This window comes from Camelus dromedarius, chromosome 1 (assembly GCF_036321535.1).
Source record: "Camelus dromedarius isolate mCamDro1 chromosome 1, mCamDro1.pat, whole genome shotgun sequence".
In the NCBI taxonomy this organism is placed as follows: domain Eukaryota; kingdom Metazoa; phylum Chordata; class Mammalia; order Artiodactyla; family Camelidae; genus Camelus; species Camelus dromedarius.
The window spans coordinates 54066622-54087059 of NC_087436.1; the positions used below are offsets into that span (position 1 = coordinate 54066622).

General features: G+C 33.6%; 1 protein-coding gene across 7 annotated transcripts in view; it reads right to left on the bottom strand.

Moving 5' to 3' along the window:
* Window positions 1-20438, bottom strand: part of RAP1GDS1 (Rap1 GTPase-GDP dissociation stimulator 1) — a 129444-nt gene that overhangs the window by 86368 nt on the left and 22638 nt on the right. For 5 of the 7 annotated variants that reach the window (XM_064484673.1, XM_064484665.1, XM_064484680.1 and 2 more), the window contains exon 2: window positions 16517-16627. In XM_064484673.1, the coding sequence (XP_064340743.1) occupies window positions 16517-16627 (111 nt within the window). The remainder of the gene's footprint in view (window positions 1-16516; window positions 16628-20438) is intronic. The other 2 variants (XM_064484681.1, XM_064484670.1) reach the window with 1 other exon arrangement.

Here is a 20438-nt window from a genome sequence, read left to right on the forward strand (position 1 = left end):
CCTCATTTCATGTATACCTTCTACACTGACATTCTACTGCATCTCAAAATGCTTATCTGTGAACTAAATATGTTCTCAGATATCTTGAAATGATTTTAAGATTTAGTAGTAGTCAATGGTTGGTGTTTGCAGGTCTAAATGAATGACTGCTTGTAAAAAAAAAAAAATCATTCACTGTGATCAGGAGTTCTAAAAAAAAAAAAAAAGGCAGACTTCTCATTATCTTTAGCCAGACTAGTACTGACCTTTCAACTACAGCCCTTTAAATGTTTAACTACACCCAGGAATCAATTCAAGTTCTTTCTCCCCCTTCACACTTAGGTGCAGGCATAAAAATGTTCAAGTATGCCTACAAAATTACAGGCAGCTAGCAGTCTTTGAATTTGGAAGAACCCATATAAAGGGCAACTGCTACTCTAAAATAATAACTGTGGGCACCACCCAGGATAGTAGCCCTTGCAGTTCTGCAGGCACTCATTCTGTCTCGGCAGTCCTTGGCCCACACTCCACCTGACCTCCCGATGGCAAGGAGGCAGCTTCGTTATAAAACTGCCAGTGACAGAAAGAAGAAAGAACTGGGCAATCCAGTCAGAGAAACTTGAAAGAAGAGTAAATCAAAGAGCTGGGCTACAATGCACAACTCAAAGAATTTCTCAAGGCCAATAACTCAGTACAAGGGAGGAAGTAGGTAGAATGGGAAGGAACACATATAATTTAAGATACAGCTTGAGAAAGACTCAAGTTCCCAAAAATGCTGCCAGGTAAATACATTAAAATAATAGGCTTCACTGTAAAACAACAAGAGGGGTTTTTCAGGTATGCTACTATAATAAGGTGAATTTACAACTTATGCGAGCATATAGGCTTCATGAGGATAAATTAATGAAAAGCATTTGATTACCAATTTACAGTAAACTCCAAGTTAGAAAAACAAAAACAATAATTGCTATTACTGTGACTCTATTCAATTAAAAATGTATTTGGATAAGATTGATAGTATTGTTTACTCAGAGTTATGAAAACAATAAAGAACTGCTATTTTTATATTATACGTCCAAGGATATTTACAACAGATTGTGAAGATAAGACTCAGATTTGGGATTGACTGTAAGGACCAAGAACATGACTCGAGGGCTATGTATATCCTTGTCTCTGGGGAACCATTTATTTCTCAAGGGGTAGATTTTTAGAATAGTATAATAAGAGTCCTAGTCCTGTGCCTGGGAGATCTGATCCAAATCCAAGGCTTCATTTACTACCACAGAGACACGTCCCTAATCCTCCTTTTACCCTACTGAAAACAAAGTATGTGCAGTTGGATACACCATAAATGCCTCAAATTTAACATTCCCCAAATCAAACACAGCCTCTTTCCTTTCCTTTCATTCTAGTCTATATTGCAGTGAATGGCAGGGAACCCATCTAAGCCAGAAGCCCTAGAAGGATTATAAATTTTTCTCTGTCAGTAAATGCTTTTCTACCACTCACATTAATCAGGATGTAGGTTCCATAGACTCTACCTGATTAGCATCTTTTACATCTATCTTTTCCTTGTTACATTCATGTTACTTCCAGTTCTCGGTTCTGAACTTTATTAGATAAAACAGCCTTCTCAAGAGTCTAACTCCAGCTTCCACCCCTCATCTGCCAACCACATTGGATGGCAGAATAAGCTTCTGTAAATAGAAATTTTATGTCAGTCCCCTACTTTAAACCTTTACATGATCCTCCATAACTTTTAATTAAACGGTCAAGCAACATCGATGATATATCCCAACCATATCCCCTGATACTCCTCCAATGACAGCCTCCTCTCTAGCCACACTAAATTAACTTGTAGTAATCCAAATTAATCATTTTATTTCATACCTTCTTACTGCACTTGTTCCTGCTCTGAAATGCCACACCCACTCTACCACTTTAGCTAATTCCCACGCATAGTGTCTTCATCTAAAGGTACCTGACTGAAAGCCACTCACTCTTTTAAAGATACCTGACTACCATAAAAACTTATTTTTAGAACGGCCATGTGATGTGGGCATGATTGGTTATGTTTTCCTCATACTACAAATAAGGCCATATAAGATTATATTGGAAAAGCAACAGGAACCTTGTTCTTCTGATTCCCAGTCCAGTGCTCTTCCTACCACAACTGTTATTTATGAAATACATTGTGATAACAATACCTTGATCAGGCTTGCCAGGTTATTATGTTATAAGTATATTTAACATATTTTGCAGAAGTAAGAACTAAAATAAGACAAGTAAGTGAGAAAGGAATGTATAGTATTTTGAGAGAGATAAAATGACTCAGTTATTTGAAGGAGAGAAAGGGAACTGAGTATAGAGAAAGTGAAACAGGTTTAAAATAGATTTAAAACACAAAAGAGGAATATGCTGCATATAAGTAGATTAAAGGGCCTAATAATAAGAAATTATTGTTTCTAAAAGAAAATGGAAGTACATGAAGGGGAGTTATAAAATACTTTTTCTTTCACTTTTTCCCCAATAAGGATTTTAAGCAAATACAAGGAAAAGATGCACAGAAGAAAAGGATATATACAGTCATGAAAAGAAAGAGGGAAGAACAAAAACCCATTTACAAAATGACTCACCGTCAGAAACAGGTCTTACTAAAGGATTAAGTTGTGAGAGTCATTCTATAAAATTACAATAAATGATTTTGACAGTTTTGCAGTCATTTCAATTCCAGGGATAATGTAAGCTGTGGGAGTCAGAGAAGTCTTCTGTTTGGAAATCATCACTTGAATAAGCAGGGAGAGCTGCTAGTTTGACTATTTTCTTTAAAATTATGACTAACTAGGTCACATAAAGTAGTTGCTAAAAATTAAGAGTTGTGTGGTTAAAAAATAAAAGATACTGACTGAGAAAATAAATACTGGGACGGATTGTGTTAATCACTGTGGTAAAAACATATATAACTAAAATTGTTCAAATCCCAAAGTCATTCTATGAAGCCACCATCACCCTGATACGAAACAAAGACACTACCAAAAAAAGAAAATTACAGGCCAATATCTCTGATGAATATAGATGCAAAAGTTCTCAATAAAATATCAGCAAACCGAATCCAACAACACATTAAAAAGATCATACACCATAATCAAGTTGGAGTGATTCCAGGGCCACAAGGATGGTTCAACATATGCAAATCAATGTAATACATCACATCAACAAGAGAAAGGACAGAAACCCATGCTCATCTCAACAGCTGCAAAAGAGCATGTGGTAAAATTCAACATCCATTCATGATAAAAAACTCTTACCAAAGTGGGTATACAGGAAACATTATCTCAACATAGTAAAAACTATGAGAAACCCAGAGCCAACATAATACTCAATGGTGTAAAGTTGAAAGCCTTCCCACTAAAATCTGGAACAAGACAAGGATGCCCATTCTCACCACTTTTATTCAACACAGTACTGAAAGTCCTAGCCACAGCAATCAAACAAGGAAAAGAAATAAAAGGTATCCAAATTAGAAGGATAGAGGTAAAATTGTCATCATACGCAGATGAAATGATACTATATATAGAAAACCCTAAAGACTTCACACAAAAACTACTAGAACTGATAAATTCAGCAAGATAGCAGAAAAAAGATTCACATACAGATATCTATCACATTTCTTTACATTGACAATGAAATATCAGAAAGGGAAAGTTAAAAAACAACCCCTTTTAAAATCACATCCAAAAAACAAAGTAAAATATTTTTAACCATGGAAGTGAAAGATTTATATGCTGAGAACTACAAAATATTGATAAAGGAAACTGAAGATGATTTAAAGAAAAGGAAAGATATCCCATGCTCTTGGATTGGAAAAATTAGTATTATTAAAAGAGCCATGCTACCCAAAGCAATCTACAGATTTAATGTGATACCTATCAAATTACCCAGGATATTTTTCACAGAACTAGAACAAAGAATCCTAAAATTTATATGGAGTCACAAAAGACCCAGAACTGCCACAGAAATACTGAGGAAAAAGAACAAAGCTGGAGGCATAACCCTCCCAGACTTCAGACAATACTACAGAACTACAGTAATCAAACCAGTGTGGTTTTGGCACCAAAACAGATATATGGATAAATGGAAGAGAATAGAGAGCCTAGAAATATACCCACAGATCCTTGGTCAATTAATCTTTGACAAAGGAGGCCAGAACATGTAATGGAGAAAAGACAAGTAGAGGCGAGAAAGCTGGACAGCCACACGTAAATCAATGCAGTTAGAACACTCCCTCACACCATACACAAAAATAAACTCAAAGTGGATTAAAGACTTAAACATAAAACAGGACACCATAAACTTCCTAGAAGAGAACATAGGCAAAACATTCTCTGACATAAACATAGCAATGTTTTCTTAGGTCAATCTCCCAAGGCAATAGACATAAAAGTAAAATTAAAAAAAAAAGGAACCTAATCAAACTTAAAAGGTTTTGCACAACAGGGAAACCATAAACAAAATGAAAAGACAACCTACAGAATGGGGGAAAACATTTGGAAACAATGTGATGAACAAGGGCTTAATTTCCAAAATATACAAACAGCTCACAGAACTCAGTAACAAAAAAACAAACAACCCAATCCAAAAATGGGCAGAAGGCCTAAATAGACATTCTTCCAAAGAAGACATAGAGATGGCCAACAGGCATGTGAAAAGATGCTCAACATCACTAATCATCAAAGAAATGCAAATCAAAACTGCAATGAGGAATCATGTCAAACCGATCATAACGACCATCATTAAAAAGTCCACAAATAATAAATGCTGGAGAGGGTGTGGAGAAAAGGGAACCCTCCTACACTGTTGGTGGAAATGTAAATTGGTGCAGCCACTATGGAAAGCAGCATGGGGATTCCTTAAAAAACTAAAAATAGAGCTACCATATGATCCAGCAGTCCCCTTCCTGGGCATATATCTGGAGGAAACTCTAATTCAAAAAGACACATGCACCCCAATGTACACAGCAGCAATATTTACAATAGCTAAGACACGGAAGCAACCTAGATGTCCACTGGTAAATGATTCAATAAAGAAGTTGTGGCATATATACACACAATGGAATACTACTCAGCCATAAAAAAAGAATGGAATAATGCCATTTGCAGCAACACGGATGAACCTAGAGACTATCATACTAAGTGAAGTAAGCCAGACAAAGACAAATATATTGCTTATATGTGGAATCTAAAAAAGTAACATAAATGAACTTATTTACAAAACAGAAACAGACTCATAGACATAGAAAATAAACTTATGGTTACCAAAGGGGGGAGATAAATTAGGAATCTGGGATTAACAGTTAAAAACTACTATATATAAAGTAGATAAACAACAAGGTCCTAATGGATAGCACAGGAAACTACATTTAATACCTTGTAATAAACTATAATGGAAAAGAATGTAAAAAAAAAAGTATCATAAAAAACTGAATCACTTTGCTGTATATCAGAAACTAACACAACACTGTAAATTAACTATACTTCAATTAAAAAAATAACTAGAATTGTTCAACTATAAGTTCAAAGTAATTATTGATAACATTGTCCCTATAGTAAATATGGATTTCCTCACTTCAAACTAAGAGAATGAGAATACAGTAAAACACAGTGAAGGAGTATTTTCAATAAAAGATCCATCTCCATCCCACTGTGAACTTACAAAAAGAGACCCCAGAGAGATGCCTTGCTTCTTTCACAGTGTGAGGTTCCAGTGAAAAGACAACCAGAAGTGGGCCCTCACCAGATACTGAATCTGCTAGTGCCTTCGTCTTCGACTTTCCTGCTACCAGAACTGTGAGAAATTCTATCCAGTCTAGGATATTTTGTTATAGCAGCTCACATGGACTAAGATACATAGCATAAAACTCCTTTCATAGCCTGACAATTTACTCCCTTTCCTGTTATCCTCTCTTGTCCCTTCCCTGCATGTACCCTTTTTGCCAGCTATACCAAACTTCAGTTTCTGATTGAACTAGGATTTTCCCCATCACTGTGACATTGTATATGTTGCTTCCTCTGCTTGGGATGTTCTTCCCATAATCCTTGTGCCCTCACATTACCTGGGTAAACTACACCATATTTTCAAGATCCAGCACTCCCTGATCCTGCTTATCAAATTCACCCCTCTTCCCCACTCTTCACACACAATGCTGTAGTTTTTTCCAAGTTGTTAGAACCTGTTTGGTAGTTGAACACTTAGGAGTAGATGACATTATCCATGGAAAATGTATTTTTACTGAGTCCCTACTATATTGGGAATATAAGCCTAAAGAGGATACAAATCATATCCTCAGAGAGCTGTCTAGTAAGAAAGAGAGCGGTAAATAAATTACCACAATTCAGTGTGATGATACCACCATGGAGGTTACGTACCATGTCTAATGGGAAGCACACACACAGCTCCGTGAAGATTACAGAAATTTCCATAAACAAGGTAATTATTTAGCTGATTTCTGAAGGCCAATAAAGCATGTTCTAAGTAGAAAAGGAGAATTTTTTTTTTTTTTGGCCAGCAGCTGAAGGCTACCAGAATTGAGAACTGGAAAAGGCTGGTATTATCTAAGGTTTGAAGAAAAGGCAGGTAAAAGAAGAATAATAAGAGAATATACTATGAAACACCTATTTACCCATCAGAACCCAGGAGAAATGTCAGTCCTTCTGTGACACTTTAAAAGATTTTTACAACTACAAACTGAATCCAGTTCTCTGAACACTTTGTAATCAGCTCTATTATATAATGTATTATACTGTATTAAAACTTATCTGTTACTTGTCTATCTGATCCCTCCAGGGCAAAGTACCAACTAATGCACAGTGGTACCCAAGTAATGCTCATTTAATAGAACTGCCCTGTCCTTAAGGAGTTTATAACTGAATAAAAAAGGCATACACAAATAAGTAATATACACTAAAATAAGTTCAACTAGAGGGACATATAAACTGTTATAGAACACTAAAGATGAAACAGCTGAGCTACATTTATTGATGTTATAGAAGTTATAATTACTTTTAACAGAAAAAGAGGACTGAGCTTATAAGGAGACTCTTATATTTTAAGAATTCTCTCATCAAGAATGGAAAATTTTTGGTAGAACTACCAATCACTAGCTCACGCAGAGACTAAACTTTTCACTTTGCATTAAGCTAATCAGGTCTCAGACTACATTTTTCAAAAGCAAACACATGCAAAAATGTTCTTTAAACCTTCAGAAATCATTTTAGAAAATTACCTTGCCTTTATCTTATCCCTCCCACATGCACACATCAGAAAGAAGAGATGATCAATCCATAACTATGTTATTATGAGCCAAATGAAAACATTCTGTTTGCTCCTTTAGTACAAGGAAGAGAAAAGATGTGTAATACTTAAATATGGGAAGAGAAAATTACCAGCATCTGAATGAACTCACCTCAGAGAACACTGTGTGCTAAAACCTAGAATTTAAATCCAGATGTCTCTTTAAAAAGCCACTACTCGGCCTTCTGGAGTCTCATTTTGGGGTTTATCACAATGAATAGGAAAAAGTATGTCACAAAATCAACCTCAGTAAAATCAATTATAGATTCATATGTGGAAAGCTCTAATATTAATGGCATCATTCCTCACTAGCAGTTATAACAACACATAACTATTAAGCCACATAATTCATTTTGTTATGACAGTAAAATACATAGTCCACTTGTGATGTTTATTTTTATAAGTCAACTCACCTGTGCCATGGTACCCAGGTATATGGTCAAACATTATTCTGGATGTTTTTGTAAGGGAGTTTTTGGATAAGATTAACACTTAAAACCATACACTCTGAGCAAAGCAGATTGCCCTCCATAATGTGGGTGAACCTAACCCAATCAGTGGAAGCCTGACTAGAACAAAAGATTTACTATCTAATCTCTTTCCCCCCACATGCCCTGGAGCAAGAGGGAATTCTGTCAGCACAATAACTCATGAAATTTCACACAGTATTCTCCACTACAGCTCCGCTCCAACAGCCCTGTATAATTAGAGTTAGGGGAAAAAAACTTACTTTGACTCTACCTACATGTGCTAGCTTTCTTCAATCTCAAGAAGTCACACAATGTGTTTTTTTTTTTTAAACTGGTGGTAAAACAGCCCAAATTTCCAAGTGAATGTATCTGACAATAGAAGGCACTGAATACTGAATACTACTAGCTTCTAGTAAAAAAAAAAATTAAGAGAATAAAGATTCTCTATATTTTATTGCCCATTAGATGAATATTATCTAGAAAATTACAACTAAACTCTATCTTACTAAAAACATGAAATAGTCACATTTTCTCAGTTAATAGTGTTTTTTTTTTTGAGGAGAGAGGTTGTATTTGCTTTTATTTATTTATTTGTTTATTGGTCTCTTTATTTTTGAAGTATTTTTTATTTATAATATTATGTTAGCTTCAGGTGTACAACATAGTGACTCAATGTTTTTATACATTATACTCCATTTAAAATTATTACAAAACAATGGTTGTATTTCCCTGTGCTGTACAATATATCCTTGTTGCTTATTTTATACACCATAGTTTATATATCTTAATCTCATATTCTTCTTCATTGACCACCCCTTACCTCTCTCCACAGGTAACCACTAGTTTGTTTTCTATATCTGTGAGTCTGTTTTGTTACATTCATTCATTTTATTTTTTTAGATTCCACATATAAGTGATAACATAGACTATTTGTCTCTCTCTCTGACTTACTTAACTAAGCATAATACTCTCTATGTCCATCCATGTTGCTGCAAATGGCAGAATTTCATTCTTTTTTAGGGCTGAGCAGTATTCCATTGTGTGTGTGTATGTGTGTGTGTGTGTGTGTGTGTGTGTGTGTGTGTGTGTATACACACCACTTCTTTATCTATTCATCTGGTAAAATGCACTTATATAACTTCTTCCATATCTTGGCTATTGTAAATAATGCTGCTATGAATATTCGGGTGCATGTATCTTTTTGGAACCAGTGTTTTCTCTGGATATATACCCAGCAGGGGAATTGCTGGATAATATGGTAGTTTTGTTTCTAGGTTTTTTGAGGAACCTACATACTGTTTTCTAAAGTAGCTGCACCAATTTACAATCCCACAACAGTGTACTAGGGTTCCCTTTTCTCTACATCATAGCCAACATTTGCTATCTGTAGACTTTTTGGTAACAGTCATTTTGACAGGTATGAGATGATATCTCATGGTGGTTTTGATTTGCATTTCTCTGATGATCACTGATGTTGAGCATTTTTTCATATGCCTGTTGGCTATCTGTATATCTTCTTTGGAAATATGTCTATTCAGGTCTTCTGCCCATTTTTCAATCGGGTTCTTTGTTTCTTTTTGATATTGAGTTGTTTATATATTTTGGCTATTAACCCCTTATCAGTCATATCATATGCAACTATTGTTTCCCATTCTGTAGGTTGTCTTTTCATTTTGTTGATGGCTTCCTTTGCTGTGTAAAAGCTTTTAGTTTAATTAGGTCTCATTTACTTATTTTTACTTTTATTTCTTTTGCCACCTTAGGAGTCAGATCCAAAAAAAATATTGCTATGATTTATCTTGTGATCTGTTACAATGGAGTAAAATGACCATGAACTACATATGGTTAAAAATATAGCATATAATACTTTTGGCCATAGTATTCTTCATCAAGATCTCATTGTGTAGCAAAGAGAAAATAACATAGTATCTTAAATTCAGTTAAGAAGATATATTTCTGACCTAGTATAAATTTCTTCAACTCCTTCTTAGTGTTTCTAAAAAGTGTTTCTTAATTTGGGAACTTTTCCAGTTCCCTTACTTTGAATACTTGAAGCAAAGAGTTAATCTTTTAGTCTCAATTTTGTCTTTAATGTTATGACTATTTCAACAACTTTTACAGTTGGTTATTAATATTCAAATACATCCATAACTCAAAAAATGAAAATTGCAGTAAATAATAAATGATTAACAATGAAAAATGATAAAACATATTCCCACAGTTTCTCTTCCAGTTCCACATCTCTTCCAGTTTCACATAATAAACTATAAGTTAATGTGGGTTAAGATTCATATTAAATAAAACCTCCAAAAGGAGAACTTAATTCAGTTACCTACTTTTCTATGTGTTTCTTTTTTTCCCTCTAAGTGAAATGTTAGAAACCTTTAAAATGGTTTTAAATGCCAAGTATTAAAAAAAATTTTTAATTATAAAATTATTTATATTCATATTTCATTAAGTCTTAAGATACCAAAATTCACATGACATTAAAAATGTCTAAGAGGAATCTATATAAAACTACATTATGTAAAACTACATGTAGAGAGGTGGGTAATAGCTCAGTGGTAGAGCACATGCTTAGCATGCAAAAGGTCCTGGGTTGAATTCCCAGTACCTCAATTTAAAAAAATTTTTTAAATAATTTTTAAAAATCCTACATGTAGAATTACATTTACATTTATGTAACACTATTAAGATAAAGTAAGAAAAATAATAAGCAATCAAGTTCACATTTTCAGGGTTAAGTAATAAAAACAGAAAAAAATGAACACCTAAATTTAAAGCTAAAGACATAATTCAAAGGCTGATATGATATGACCTTGTAATTTTAAGAAAAAACAATTTTCTGTTAACAAAATTAACACTTTACTGACTGTAGTTTTGAACCTTTGGGGTTATAAATTATTAAACAGAGAAATTATCTATAGTGTTTATCAGACAATTTAACAACCATTCATTCTAAAATATATCATTAATATTATTAATATTAATTATTCTTTAGGTGCTAAATCTCACTAAGTAAATATTTGTCCCTGAATACACAAAGGAAGATATAAATTACACTGAACCTCACTATTATACAAAATAACCTTGAATCTGAGATTGTAAAACCATGTTGTATTTTCTATTCTTATGAAAACCTTCCTCTAGTATTAAAGCTCTCAACAAATAATTGTATTATAAACAAACTTTAAAATAATAAAAATGGTGGATATTTACTGTTTTTAATATTAATTGATTGCATTGAGGATTTATAGTTTAAAGGTACCTGGTGGTCTTGATTTTTTTAAGAATGTATGTATTTTATATAGAGGATTCCAAGAGGAAAAACGATTCATTCATTTAAAAAATTCCTCAAAATGTCTCAATTATAAATTCCAAAGTCTACCTAATGGTGAAACTTTAACCTTTGTTTTACAATGCCAAGTGTGTACTCAGGAAATATGAATTACAAGAGCTAAAAGTGAAAGGATTTAGTCTATGTAAGGAAGCTTTCTAGAAACAACCATCATGGACTATTAAGTACTAAAGGAGCTAAAAAGAAGTTATGCCACTGCCCATATCTTTAATACCAGGTTCAAACATCTATAATCACAACAGAGACACTGAAAATAGGTTAATTTAATCAATCTCTTAGTTTAAGCCATTTTCCTTATATATAATTCTTATTAATTCATTATACCAGTTAAAGTCCTCAAATTCTTTGCATTGCTTGCATATTCTTTAACATGTTCAGGACATATTGAGTTACTGTTTAATTGGACAAGCCAGTTAACATCAATCAAGTATGGCCACAGAAGACCCACAGCTAGCTGCAGATACAGAGTCACACAGGACCCTGTTGGGAAGAATGTTAGGAAGACACAGCAGCACAAACCCATCACTTGTCTCTCAGTAACTTAGTGATAGTACTAGTATTACACTGAGGATGGCAGATCTTTTTCAGTATTTATCTGGCATACATATATAGCATCATTTCTAATCACATATCTCTCACATATTTTACTTTTAGGAACATAAGAAGCTTTTCAAATTTAGCAAACCTAAGAAGCAAAAATGGTACCATTTATTAATTAGCTGATGTTAAAAAACCAAGATCCTCTGCCAATGCTTCAATCACAATCTACAAATACCAATGGAGGCTTATCTCCTGGAGACTGTACATAATGAGAGCTTTTTTTGGCCCTTTATGAAACATAGTGGTTAAAAGCATATCAGAAGGTAGGCAGCAAGTACACAGAAGGTATACAGACAACACCCAGTATCATGTTATATCTTTCTTTTGTTGATGTTAACAGTGACATTGATTTTGTTTCTAAGCTGCATTTGCATCATATCATACTGGCTGGCCCAACTCTTAAACCTACTTTGGTCAGCCATCACCCATTCAAGAAATGATGGCCTATAAAGCTCCAATAGAAATAAAATATTTATAAATATTTTATAGAATTTTAAAAATGAGATTTAATATGTAATCAATAATTTAAAAACTGTTAGTGAGCTATTTTACTTTTGGGGGGATACTAAGTCTTTGAAATATAATATGTATTTTATACCTATTGCATACCTAAATTCAGACTAGCCTCATTTCAGATGCTCAATAGCCATGTCACAGAACTGATATTGTATTGAACAGCAGGAGTTTAGAAGATTCCTCTAGAAGTCTAATGAGTATAGTACTTCTTGTGTTCTTCCATGTTTAACAGTACTTTTCTACAGCCTTGATACTTACTACCTTGGCTCAATATAAAAGCCTTATTCCTTGAGTTTTCTGAAACCACTGCTCTAATATTGAATTGCTTTGCATATTGTTGTTGAAGAGTCTGATGCCAATCTGATTTTCTTTTCATTTTAAATAACTTGATCTTTTGGCATTCAGGCCCTGAGGATTTCTCCTTTGTACTTATTCTTAATTGTAAAGTTTAAAAGTTTTGCTAGACTTCTTCAAGGTCAATTTTCACAAATACATGATGACCCCCTTCAACGTGTAGATTCTGGTCTTTTTTTTTTAACTTCAGGAAAGTTCATAGTTTTAAATATTAGCTCTGTTTCAATGTTATATTTTTCTCTTTAAAGACTCCAATTGCATGCATGTTGGATCTTTTGCCCATCTTCTGTATTAATCATTTTCTCTCTGATCCTTTATTTTATCTCCATTTGGCCCATTTACTTCAATGCTCCTTATTAAATTTTCAGTCACCTCTACTCTTCCTTGGTATCTTATAATGTAGTCTTAATTCCTAAAATGATACTTTTTCTTCAATATCTTCTAGTCAACTCTTTCTTCACATCTTCCTGGTATTTATTCACTTTGTTTCCAAGTTTCTGAATTTCTTACTCAGACTTTTTTTTCTTTTCATATCTGCAAAGGCTTAAGATGTTTAATAGAGGTCATGGTGTTCTATTACTAATAACCACTTCATGGTTGGTTTTGGAGAAAAAATTTAATAGCAAAAATGTTTTGATTTGTATTTTCTGCTTTGTTCTTTGTAGCCCCAATGTGTGTATATCACCTGCAATTTCCTACTCAGTGGTATAATTTTTCTTTTCCTTAACTAGCAATAAAAGTTGTATGCAGTAAGGGTAAAGATTTGGGATGAATACCTAGGTTTCTTAGTTCAAAAACTCCCTCTTCTAAACTTAAACCAAAGGGGGTTGTTAGTGTGTCTTCTAACAGTATGATTTTCTTATTTCTACAGAACACTTAGCGTTTCCCCATCTTGCATCCTTCTTTCCCTTCACCACAAAGTCTACAAGGGAGAATAATTTCATCCCCACAAGGGGCACTGTCCTCATCTGTTGCCTAGGGTCCTGTGTACTTTAAAGTCTCCTCCTTTCAATTTCCCAATAGCCAATGCTCTAGTCAAATCTAAGACCAGATTTTAGTATTTTCCCACCAACATAAGACTTTTTCTTTCTAAAGGCAATTTTAATTGTATACTATCGCCCCTAGGCTCCTGATTCAACCTCTCTTGTCTTTTGCATGTAGTCTCTGCAGTTGTCACCGAACTCTCTCTATAATGGGCTCTGAAGCTGAGTAGGCTAGATTTGGAATATTTATTTCTCTCCCTAATATCTGAAATTCTTAGTCTGTCTCCTAGTTATGCTGAAGGCATAGGTTATTTGGTTTTATTTGATCTCTCTGTTGATTTGTATGGCTTTTTAGAGATTGTGTGGAAGAATTCAGATTTAGGTGGCAACGACTATTCTATGGCCATCCAAGAGTCTCAGTTCATCAAGAACTGTCAGTGTCTTCAGTTGACCATGTTCTCTAGTTTAGTCTAGTTCTAGTCTCTCTATTCTTCAAGTATTACCTTTATTTAGTAAAAATTGAACCTTTGGTAATTTACGATTAGCACTAGTCATAAGCCCTCATGAATGATGTTCACAGTAACTAAAAGAGCCACATAATACAAAAATATGTAAAGGAGGTGAACAACATAATGAATTCAGCTTGCAAAGGAAACATATTGCTTTGATGCACTTGATAACTTAGGGTAAAAAGTGAAATCTAGATATTACTATAAAAGAATAAAGTAAAATAAATTCTCATTTCTACTAAAACAGCAACAATCTTTCATGTTTAGTAACACCAGATTTAACATGGCTATTGAAAAAGTTGATAAGTTTCAAAGTTCCTTAGGAAATCTATCAACAGATCAACAAGCATTGTAAAGTTAGGAATATGGCACTACATAGTACTTTTTTTTCTTTAAAGACAAGTAAACTGGTGTTCTTTCATAGGGTTTTCTACAGAAAATAAACAATTATGTGACAATGTGTATGAAACAGGAATTGTCATCAAGCAATTAACCAAAGTTAAAACATAAAGGTATGCAAGGCAATGAAACACAGGAAAACAGCCTAATCCGTTAGGAAAAAAAATTTTTTAAGCTGTGTTGGTGATCACTGTTTAGTGCTTCTGCAGCAACAAAACATGGTCCCCATGCTCTTACAATGGAATAAAATTTTTATTATGAATATATTAGGTAGTTAGATAAGTGGGGGCACGGGGCAGACAGGTGGAGGAGAGGGAGGAATGTCCAGAAGATGGCATTATGTCTGCCTCCAGCATAAAGGGACTTTACTTCTCCTAAATGAGTGCCATCAAGAAAAACTGGACACGACCCAATGTTCATTGTATTATAATTAACACTGTGATTTAGGGGCCCCCTCAATGGGTTCTTCTATGTATACCATGGGTAAGGACATGCACAAAGGGGCCAAACATGACTGAGCATTCCAGGGACAAGAGCCCTCAATCAGTCAAAAGACCACCTCTAAGCGAGGGTATAAGAGAAATGGGAGACAAAGGATACTGCGATTCCCCCTTGAATCAGCCCACCTCCCACTACTGGAGGCGTGCTCTTTTCCTAAATAAATCTTTTAGCTACACAACACTTTCCAACTCCCGCCTGTAAAGATCCCAAGAACTGGGATCTTTTCCATTTCCCTTTTGGGTAACAAATAGACTGTTAATTTTGCTTACTTGGGGGCCTTTAATTTATGCTAGTAGTTGTCTTACAAGGTGGTTCAGGTGTCATACTCTCTAAGAGTAATTCCAGTCAACTATGGCTACTGAAGAGTTATACTAAGAAACTTAGTTTTTAATTATATTAAATTTAGTTATTAAATTTAAATAGCCACTCATACCTACTATAATGGATAGCACAGCCTTAGACGTTCTCTTTTATTGTTCTTTTTCTTTACCACTGGGACCCTTATCCAGATGTTCTTACTGAACTTCTTGTTTTAAACCACTTTACTTATCTCTAAGATTAAACAGCTTGACAGTTATGATCTCAAAGGCTAAGAGAACTACTGAAACAGATTTTTAAAAGCTAGCCTTAACATGTGCTTTTCGATGAAGAGTACAACAATCAATTATTTAAAATTTTCTAATCAGTTTACTTAAAAAGAAAAAAAAGTGTATACCTTAGTGCTTGAAACTGAACTTTAACAAGATATTTTATACTTTCTCCTGAATCATCTGTCAGCTACATAATTAGTCCCAAGATAAGATAATGTCATAATTAAAAACAAGTGCAGCACAACCATGGCACAACCAAGCAGAATTAAGGGAACACATGAAAATCATTCTGTATCTATCTATTCACAGTGCTAACACAGAAATTAGTGAACAGAAACATGATGGACCAAATGCAACAATACAATGTATTAGTCAATAAAGAGTTGTATAATTTTTATCTCTAGTATTATTTACCACACCACCAAAGATTAAGCCTTACCTCAATTTTAAGGGATTTTTGGATGACTGCTGATTGCTCTTTCCAATTAAATCTAAGCATACATATTATTTTAAAGTAAAATAATTTAAAAGATCTCAGAAAAATAATTTTAAGTGTTTTATGCTCCGTTTCTTCTCCCCACATATAAACAGTCTTTTTTTAAAAAGCACAAAGTAGGTATTAAGAAGAACAACTTCCACGCTTATCCGTTAAGAATGGCCTCTCTCTGGGACTGGTATTAATGTCATCACCAGCACTCAATTCCTCCTTTCTTCTGCCTATCAATTTGGCTTTCAGTACCTTGGGGTGGGGAGGTGGAGTAGGAGGGTGGAACATGTAAAACAACCTCAGTATTCAGGGATAGGATTCAAAAGAATTCAAGTTATGTGCTAAACTATAGACCAATTTCTGAATGATTGTTGATTTGATTTGTTTGTTTGGCACTTGAATAAACATAATAAAACTTACTACTTTGAGCCAAGGCTTGAAGTAGACAATCCAAGCATCCTTCTAAGCTATCATCAGTTCTGTCAACAGCTGTTATCTTCAGTTTCTTCAAGGTATCACTGAGATTATCTGCTTAGAGAAAAAAAGAGAAATCAGAAGCCTTACTAATTTTACGACCATCATATGATAACATGATGCTCCCATTACAGTGAGTTAATTTCCACATACATTCTAAAATGACAATGGACTATACAATTAGAATTTTTTAAAATAAAAGTTTATCCATTTAACTCATACAAAATATTAATTCTGTGTCTGTAAGATGCCAGGAATATTCCACAGATTGTCACAGAACATCTTTTTCAGCATTCTTATACCTTATTTAGCTTGTACAGCAACCAGCCACGGTTAACTGAAAAAAACTAAAAGCCCAAAAAAATTACACAGCTTTGCAAATAATACTTTATTTCATTCTTGGCTTCCTCTGTTTTATTTCAAATACATAAAATGAAAATGAAGGTTTAGAAAAGTTTCAAAATAATATGACTTAAAATAATACAAAATTTGATGATGACAAAACCTGTTTTAACATTGCCATTTAAAAAACACTTCAAAGTACTGCTTTAAGCTAAAACATGTACATTTTGGATTATAAAGCAATGCTCTCCTCCTAAACTATATGTGAATTCCTACAGACCACAGATTGCTAAAATCTTTTTACACAACTAAAAATTATCTAGAGTACCAAAGAGCTCTTTAAAAATTTTTTTACTGAAGTACAGTTGATGTACACTATAAGTTACAAGTGTACAATGTAGTGATTCACAATTTTTAAAGGTTATGTTCCATTTACAGTTATTATAAAATATTGGTTACACTTCCTATGTTATGCAATATATCCTTGTAACTTATTTTATATATAATAGTTTGTACTTCCTAATCCCCTACCGCTATGTTGTCCCTTCCCTGTTCTTTCTTCCCACGGATAACCACTAGTTTGTTCTCTATATCTGTGAGTCTGTTTCTTTTTTGCTTTATTCACTAGTTTATTGTATTTTTTAGATTCCACATATAAGTGATATACAGTATTTGTCTTTCTCTGTCTGACTTATTTCATTTAGCATAATACCCTTGAGGTACATCCATGTTGTGGCAAACAGTAAGATTTTATTCTTCTTTATGGGCTGAGTAGTATTTCATTGTGTATGTATGCCACCTCTTTTTTATCCATTCATCTGTTGATGGACACTTAGGCTGCTTTCATAACTTGGCAACTGCAAAAAATGCTATGAACATTGGAGTGCATGTATCTCTTCCAATTAGTGTTTTGGTTTTTCCAGACAGGACTGGAATTGCTAGGTTATATCAGAGTTCTATTTTTGGTTTTTTTGAGAAACCTCGATAGTGTTTTCCACAGTGGCTGGATCAATTTACATTCTCACCAACAGTGTACAAGGGTTCCCTTTTCTCCACATCTCAGCCATTATTTGTTATTTATGTTCTTTTTGATGATAGCCCTTCTGTCAGGTATGAGGTGATACTTCACTGTGGTTTTGATTTGCATTTCCCTGATGATTAATGATGTTGAGCTTCTTTTCATGTGCCATCTGCATGTCCTCTTTGGAAAAATGTCTATTCAGGTCTTCTGCCCATTTTTTAATCAGGTTGTTTGTTTTTCTGATGTTGAGCTGTATGAGATGTTTATATATTTTGGTTATTAACCCTTTATTGCTCATATCATTAGCAAATATTTTCTCCCATTCTGTAGGTTGTCTTTTAATTTTGTTTATGGTATCCTTGGATGTGCAAAAGCTTTTAAGTTTAATTAGGTCCTATTTGCTTATTTTTGCTTTTATTGCCATTATTCTAGGAGCTGGTTTGAAAAATACTGCTGCGATTTATGTCCAAGAGTGTTCTGCCTATGTTTTCCTCTAGGAGTTTTATAAAATCCAGTCTTACATTTAGGTCTTTAATTCATTTTGAGTTTACTTTTGTATATGGTGTTAGAGAATATTCTAATTTCATTCTTTTACATGTAGCTGTACAGTTTTCCCAGCAACACTTACTGAAGAGACTGTCTTTTTTCCATTGTATATTCTTGCCTCCTTTGTCATAGATTAATCGACCATAAGTGCATGGGTTTAGTTCTGGGCTCTCTATCTTGTTCCAATGGTCTATAAGTCTATTTTTGTGCCAGTACCCATTTTGATTACTGTAACTTTGTAGTGTAGTCTGAAGTCAAGGAGCATCATTCTTCCAGCTCTGTTCTTCTTTCTCAAGATTTTTGGTCTATTCAGGGTCTTTTGTGTTTGCATACAAATTTTAAAATTATTTGTTCTAGTTCTGTGAAAAATCCCCTTGGTATTTTGACAGGGATTGTATTAAATCTGTAGACTGCCTTGGGTAGTATGGTCATTTTAACAATACTAATTCTTCCAATCCAAGAACACAATGTATCTTTCCATCTGTTTGTGTCTTCAATTTCTTTCATCAGTGTCTCATAGTTTTCTGAGTATAGATCTTTTACCGCTTTAGCTTGTTTATTCTTAGATATTTTATTCTTTTTGATGTGATGGTAAATGGGATTGTTTTCTTAATTTCTACTTCTGACAGTTCAGTGCTAGCATATAGAAATGCAACATATTTCTATATATTAACTTTGTATCCTGCAACTTTACTGAATTCATTGATGAGCTCTAGTAGTTTTCTGATGGTGCCTTTAGGATTTTCTGTGTATAGCATCATGTATAAAAGAGCTCTTTTTACGTCAATTATTTCTATTGATATTTAACATACTAAAAATTAAAGCTGAGACTTTCAAATATTCATTTTAATAATTCATTTAAAACTAACAATTATACTAACATATATGTAAAATAAACAACAAGTTCATACTGTATAGCACAGGGAACTATATTCAATATGTTGTGGTAATTTATGGTGAAAAAGAATATGAAAATAAATGTATGTATGTGCATGTATGGTTGAAGCATTATGCTGAACACCAGAAACTGGCACATTGTAAACTGACTATACTTCAATTAAAAAATGTACAAAAAAACTAACAATTATAAAACCATTACCTGTTATAATTAAGTTTCTAATAAAAATAACTATATTTCAAAGCCCAATAACTGAAAAGAGTAGCATTATGTTATATTTTGCCAAATTTCTGTAATGTCTGCCTTGATAGAAGAAAACTGTATTCTCAGATATGCTACTGTACTGAATTTTTTATAATTTGTTATTTTGGTTGAGTAGATGAAAAGTTCAACTTCACACATACACATAGTTGGAAGACAGGAGAGTATTTTAACAGCCTTTTCAGATAATCGTGGATTTTCTCTGATACTACACCAAAACTTGACAACTGGTAGTTTTTCAAAGGTTAGTTGCCATGTGAAATCTTAAACAGTATCAATGAGCATTGCCAACTGTTACAGGAAAATTCATTGCTCTTTTGCTCTTTGAATCTTTTATGCATGCATTCATTTATCATCAATGCACTGGTCATTTAAAAAATTAAGTCATGGAGCTGTGTATATCTTCCAAAGACTGACACATTTCCTTGTACTGATTTAAAATATCATGTTTGTTAATATCAGTTAACTTATTTAAAGACTAAGTACTGGGATGCTGTAAGTTCAAGGTGATACAAGTCTTCCAAAATTCTAATTTTATCTTAAAAACTCTAATTTTATCACCAGCAACAAATACTGTCAATTGTCTTCTTTAAACAACAAATTATTCTCATTCATTTATGAGAAAATATCTGCCAAATATGAAGTCAGTTTGTCTCTCAGTTATTAAAAACATGTTATTACATGCAAAAAAAGTACCTCAGTCAGTTCACAACTCAAAAGGCTGCACAAGTGCTTTTCTTCAAAACAGCCATCAGATTTTACAACACAATGAAAATGTTTTATATGTACTTCCCCTTTCA